We start from the raw sequence: 7,081 nt of genomic DNA, 5'->3' as shown, positions 1-7,081 counted from the left end.
CCTAAAATGGGGCTAGAATTTTCCCAGTGAAGGAGACTTCCTCTGGAGCCTTTACACAGCATAAGACCATAAGTGGAATCCTGATATCTATCCAGAATCTTCTGAGGTGGGAAATTTCCACTTGAAAGGCAAGCAGACCAGCCTGGAGTGGTTAAAAGAATAGAAGACACTTCTTGAAAGAAAGACCAGCAGGAAAAATCAAAAACAGTAACGACAATCTGACTACTACAAGAACAAGCAAGTTGTCTGGGCGGGAGCCATATAGGCAAGTGGTCAGGTCCCCTCAGGGCAAACCCCTTTCCATGACTAAGACTCAAAGGGAATAAATGAGCAGGCATGTGGTCTTGCTGGTGATCACATTGGTCACCAATAAGGGGAAGTGGGAGAAAAACAGCAATGAAGTTGTGAGCTAAGTAAAACCACGTTCAATAGACTACTGTCAACCTGGGTTGAGACCTGGTTGGCCAGCAGTATGGCAAGACCTGGATACTCCTAGGAACATGGCCACAGAGGACTAGAGAGGAGAGTGAAGCATCCAGCTCACTCATACTTGCAGATAGTACCCACTTGACTTGGCTTCAATAGCTGGATGATCAGAACTTGACTAGAAGAAGAAAAAGGAGGAAAAAAAGAGTAATCCGCTACAATTTGATGAACTTGACCTATACTTATGGACATAGTAGCTCAAAAGAGGGAACAAATCTTTACAGCAACGATCATTCCCACCCCCTCAGTACATAGGGTTGACAGGGATGGGCAACAGGGGGGCTACAAAAGCACGAAGGGATTGGCTTACAAGCTTTCAAGAGGGAGCCTAGTCCCAGAGTGTATGGGGTAGAATCTCCACTGAGTGATTTCCAACCTGTCTGGATGGGACTGATGAAAGGAGATAGAGATAAGACTCTTATGGTTCAATAGTGAATAACTGCTATCAGGACTGACTGTGAGGGTCAGAAATGTAAAGCCAGAAGTTTTGTTAAAAAAGGAGGGGAGTGGTTGATTTTGCAGTCCAGGAGCGGAAGTCCCTGGAACCATCAAGTGAGAAGAGCAGAGTGCAGGACCCTACCCAGAGAAGCAGTGACGCCAGAGCTGGAGGCAGAGATGATGATGTGGACAGATGGAGCAGTTGGGGACTCTGGACTAAGGGAAGGAGAGGGGTTGGGTGCTGACAGCCAGGAGTCAGGCTTGAGGCTTGTACCCTTTGGTTGTTTGATGATGCTTAAAGGGGATTGTAATGATTGCAATGAAACGATATACGATAGGATGAATATAAAGCTAATGTTCTCCCATGTAAACTATCACATAATTCATAGTAAAAGCTTAAAAAAGAAAAGAACAGATTTGACGCACTGAACATTAATGACAGAAGATGACAGAAGTTGTGTGATGGCACTGAGAACATCACACATGAAGAAAGTAAAAGGCATTAAAAAGATGAGAAAGAAAGACCAAAGTAAATGTTATACGACACTCTGAAACTTGTTCCTGAACATACAGTAGCTAAAGCAAATAGAAGAAATGATAAAGTAAGAGAGCTGACAGTACATTTCAAAGCACATCTCAAGAAGACAAAGTAAGTATTACAACGAAATATGCAAAGACCTGCAATAAGAAAAAAAAAGGAAAAAAGTTGCTTATCATTTCTCAAACTGCAAGAATAAAGGAAAAATTCAAGCTTCAATTTGCCATATTGAAGGATTCTGTGGGCAAAATCAGAGAGTCCTGGTGTGATGCTGTATGATAAGTGCCAGATTGCTAACCACAAGATTAGCAGTTGGAGCCCACCAGCCACACCTTGGAATATAAAGGGTCACTATGAATCAGAACCAACTCCACGGCACACAACAACAACAAGATGAGCAAAATATTGAATGATATGGGAAACATCAACAGAAAACGTAAAAAATACATAATCACTATGCCAAAAATATGTGGTAGACATCAAATCACTTAAAGAGGCAGAATATGATCAAAACCAATAATATTGATGAAATCCACACTGCACAGACAGCACTGATGATAAACCAGACACCCAGAATTAACAGGATACTAATCGAAAAAATTAAGTATTATAATGAAATATGCAAAGACCTGGAATTAGAAAAACAAAAGGAAAAAAGTTGCTTATCATTTCTCAAACTGTGAGAATAAAGGAAAAATTCAAATTCATCAGTTCCAATAAACTGATGCAGTACTCAAGGCACTCAATAATCAATGTCAAGAAATTTAGAAGACAACTAGCTGGCCAACTGATTGGATCATGTCTGAAAGCAGAGAATACCAGAAAGATGTTTGGTTTTGCTTTATTGACTATGTAAAGGCTTTTGAGTGTCTGGACATAACAAACAATGGATAATACTGTAAAAAATGGGTATTCCAGAAAACTTAATTGTGCTTATGAAGAAGAACTAAGAGGCAAACATTTGAACAGAATAAAGGGATGCTGAATGGTTCAAAATGAGGAAAGGTGTGTAGCAGGGTTCTATCCTTTCACCATACTTATTCAATCTGTATGCTGCCCAAATACTTTGAGAAGCTAGATTATATGAAGAATATGGTATCAGGATTGGAGGAAGTCTCATTAACAACCTGTGTTCTACAAATGAAAAACCTTTTTTGCAGGAAGCAAAGAGGATTTACAGTACTTACTGCTAAAGATCAAAGACTACAACCTTCAGAATGTATTACACATCAATATAAGGAAAACAAAAATCCTCATAATCAGAACAATAAATAACACCATGATAAATGGTAAAAATATTGAAGCTTTCACAGATTTCATTTACTTGGATATATAATCAATCCTCATAGAAGCAGCAGTCAAAAAATCAAACAACATGTTTGTTGTGTTGGGCAAATCTGCTATAAAAGGCTTCTATAAGTATTAAAGAGGAAAAGTCACTAGGAGCACTTGACCCAAACCACGTATTTTCATTCGCCTCATATGCAAGCATAAGGAAGACCAGAGAAGAATGGAGGTATTTGAATTATGGTGTTGGCAAAGGATACTGAATATACCAGTGACTGTCAAAAAACTAGAACAAATCTGTCTTAGAAGAAGTATACAGACAGTTTCTTGGAAGTAACAACAGCAAGACTTGTACTTTGAACATGTGATCAGCTGGGACCATTCCCTGGAAAAGGACATTATCCTTGGTAAAGTGGAGTATCGTCAAAAAAGAGGAAGATCTTCAATGAGATGGACTGGCACAATGGTTACAAATGGCTCAAATGTAACAGTTGTGATGATGGTGCAGGGTTCTCTATGAGCTAGAACTAAGTTGACACTGGACTACTAACCACAAGGTCAACAGTTCAAACCCACAAAATGCTTCTCAAAACCCTTTATACAGGGTTCGTATGAGTCAGAACCAACTGGACTTGCGCTCAACGCCAACAGTGCCAACAACAACCAGTTAAGACAAACATTTACGTAACAGCTACCTACCGTTCGATGAATTTGTGTTTTGGAATCTTCAGAAGAAACTGCATTCTTTGCACGGAGAAGACTGATATCATCATAATCAGTACATTTTGGCAAAACTGCAAATCTCTCCTGATGGGTCTCTGTCGGGACTGTATTTTGAGGAAGTGCAGAATCACAGCAGAATTCTTTCAATTTCTCCAAAGACTTTAAAACAATTCTGGTCCTCAGACATTTTTTTGGCTCTTAGTAAGAAAAGTAGAAGAAAACATAACAATAGTACTTTGGTCTCAATCTGTCAATTCATAAGTAGAACAAAAAAAAAATTTAAGGCTAAAATTCACAAAAAAATAATAAACCTATGATACAATAAGAAAAAAAATTTTTTTAATTGGACTCAGGCTAAAGATTACATGCTGAAACATATTGAGACCAGTAATACATTTTTTTTTTTTTTTTGCATAAACCTATAAGGACAAAGAAAAAAGGATCAAAGGACCAATGGCAACTACCAATGGAATATTTGAAACTAAAGGGAAATGAATCTACCATAAGGAAATTCAGAGATCTGAAAACTAAATCCTAAGGCCCAAAATCCCTCTGCAGTTGAACTGATTTCAACTCAATGTGTCCCCATGTATTACACAGTAGAACTGCTCCACACAGTATTCTAGCTGATAAGCAATCAGCTGCTAATTGATAGGTTAGGGGTTCAAACGCACTCAGCAGCTCTACAGGAGAAAGACCTGGTATTTTACTTCCTGAAAGATTATAGTGAAGAAAACTCAATTAGACAGTTCTATTCTGTTATATGGGGTTCATAATAGTTAAAATCGACTTGACAGAACCTAACAGCAACAACCTTTACAGAAGCAGGTCACTAACCTCTAAATTAGTACCCAACAGCAAACAGTGATGAAAATCAGGAACCAATCCCTTTGAGGATTATTATACAAAATCCTCAAAGGGCTCAAAAATTAGGGCACCAGTAGGTCCGAAAATAAAGAGGATTGGTTAAATTCAATTCAGTTTCATTCTATGTTCAAGAACCACTGTCCCTCCTCTTCTTCAGCAGAAGACTAGAGACATCTCCTCTGTTTACTGTGAATTGTGCTAAATACATCATTTCATACATTTATAATACCTAAGAATAATGTTGTTGCTAAGTGCCATCGAGTCGGTTCCAACTCACAACAACCCTACGAATCCAGTGCTTATCCTAGAGCGCCACACCAGGGCTCCAAAAAATATAATAGCTTATTATTATTTCTGGCATTCAAAATAAATACTTGAATTACTTTTCAAATGTATAGATGTTTCCTTTTGAATACAAGAGTTTCCTGCCCTGTGGATCCCAGGAACAAAAAAGGAAATTTAGGTAAACTGTAGAGTCAAGAACTGAGGGAAACCCATCTAATGGAATATCATCAGTCATTAAAAAGAAATGAAGCACTAATTCATGGATGAGCCCTGAAAACATGAGACTAAATGAGAGAAGCCAGAGACAAGTGATCACATTTGTTTCCATTCAAATGAAATATTCAGAAAGCAAATCTAGAGGAACAGAAGGCAGATTAGTAGGTATGGAGGGCTGCTTCAGAATCCTGGTGTGGCACCATAGGATAAGTACTTCACCTCAAGGTCTGCTCGAACTGCAAGGTCAGTGGTTTAAACTCACCAGCCTCCCCTCGAAACCCTATATAGGGTCACTATGATTTGGAATGGACTCAATGGCACGTAACAAAAACAGCAACAGGGCTGGTAGGGTGGGGCTTTAGAATAAGCACTGGACTGTTAACCACAAGGTCAATGGTTCAAACCCACCAGTCACTATGAATCTAAATGGACTTAATGCACTTAAGAACAAGGGTTTGTTTCAAGGGGATATGGGGAAGGATTGCTAATGAGTATGAGGTTTCTTTTGAGGTGATGAAAATGTTCTACAATTTGTCTAGAAGATTATACAACTCTATGAATATGCAAAGAATACCAAACTACATTTTAAATAGGAGAGAGACTTTTATAACATGTTAATTGTCAATAAAATGCAATTCAAACTAAAACAGAGCAATCATCTAGCTATTATTAGCTGGTGGATGTTCCTGTCTTGTCTTCCTTAGTGTCTCTTGCAGCAAATGGAAAAGGTCCATTTTGTTCTGTTGTACTTTGGGTCCGTATGAGTCAGAACTGACTTGAAGGTACCTAACAACATGGTGTGGCATTGTGGGATAAAAGCACTAGACCACAAGGTCGGATAGCACCACAAGGTAAGTGATTCAAACTCACCAAACTTCCAATCCTTGAAAATTCAATACAGTCATTATACTGAGTCGGAATCAATTCCATGGCACTGAACAACAATAGTCGAATCTCTACAACTTTCAGTATCAGCTCTGTGACCTTGATTAAGTTACGATTCTAACTCATAGTTCTCCTCACCTGTCATCCATCTCCTCCTCTGTAAAAGGAGGAAACACAGGCTGCTGAGAGAAGAGCCAATGAGCTACAGGAAGTTCCAAGAACAAATGGCTGGCACAAAGTGAGTGTTCATTAACTGCTCATAGAATTTACTGAAGAAATTAAGCTGACAGGTCTTTCCAGGAGTAATGAAGGAAAGAAAGGTACAAAGCTCAAGAAAATGCAATACAGCTAAGTGCTGAGTATTGTCTATAAGTCATACCTCTTTTCCAACCTATTTCAGAAAAGAATATTATCACTCTTACCCTTTTTCTATTTCTGAAGTCACTTCCTACTCAAGTTTTCATGTTGACATTAAGTCCAAATTTTGCCTTTTGAGGGCTAGATTTACTCACATACTTAAACTATTAAAACTTTATTTCTTTTTTTTTGCTTTCTTCTTATGCCCTTTGCAGAATTTCCTGGGATGATGAAAAGGAAAGTTTCCTGGCTTACTTTATCACCATTTTTTTGAGGACAAACCTAAAAAAAATCAACTCGCCAATCACTCTCGAATACATTTTCACCCAACAGTACCTTTGTAAGTGCAGCTCAAGAATGCTGTTTTTAATCCAACACCTTTTAGCATAAGAAAGGACAGTTCAATGCGAAACCGGATATGGGAGATCCACATATACTGACATTGAAAAATTCTCTAAATGTTCTTTTCAGTGGAAAATCATAGCCAGAAATATGTTTATTGTGCAATGTTGTTGTTAAGTGCCATAGGGTTTCAAGGAGAGGCTGATGAGTTTGAACTACTGACCTTGCAGTTCAAAGCAACCTTGGGGTCTAGTGTTTATCCTACAGATTCACACTACTATATAAAATAAGGAGTCCTGGTATGATGCCTTAGGATAAGCATTGAACCACAAGGTCAGTTTGAACCACAAGGTCGGTGGCTCAAACTCACTAGCCATTACTTGGAAACCATATACAAGGTAGCTATTGAGTCAACCACAATATAAAATATCATTATCAATCTATGTTTCTTTATACGTGTACATATACGTGTGTAACCAAACCAAACCAAACCCACTACTATTGAGTTAGCTCCCCCTCACAGTGGTCCTTAAGGTGCGCCTGACCCAGGCCATGGTGTTTTCAATAACCTCATATGGATGCGAAAGCTGGACAGTGAATAAGGAAGATCGTAGAAGAATTGATGCCTTTGAGTTGTGGTGTTGGAGGAGAATACTG

At 38.6% G+C, this 7,081-nt stretch overlaps 1 protein-coding gene across 1 annotated transcript in view; it reads right to left on the bottom strand.

Moving 5' to 3' along the window:
* MSH3 (mutS homolog 3) overlaps nt 1-7,081 on the bottom strand; it is a 280,941-nt gene that overhangs the window by 265,540 nt on the left and 8,320 nt on the right. Inside the window, exon 3 of the mRNA XM_006870606.1 lies at nt 3,449-3,669. Coding sequence (XP_006870668.1) covers nt 3,449-3,669 — 221 coding nt within the window. The remainder of the gene's footprint in view (nt 1-3,448; nt 3,670-7,081) is intronic.

Source organism: Chrysochloris asiatica, unplaced genomic scaffold (genome assembly GCF_000296735.1).
Source record: "Chrysochloris asiatica unplaced genomic scaffold, ChrAsi1.0 scaffold00145, whole genome shotgun sequence".
Classification (NCBI taxonomy): Eukaryota; Metazoa; Chordata; class Mammalia; order Afrosoricida; family Chrysochloridae; genus Chrysochloris; species Chrysochloris asiatica.
Note: the sequence above shows the minus strand (reverse complement) of the source record. Positions and strands in the feature narration are given on the sequence as shown.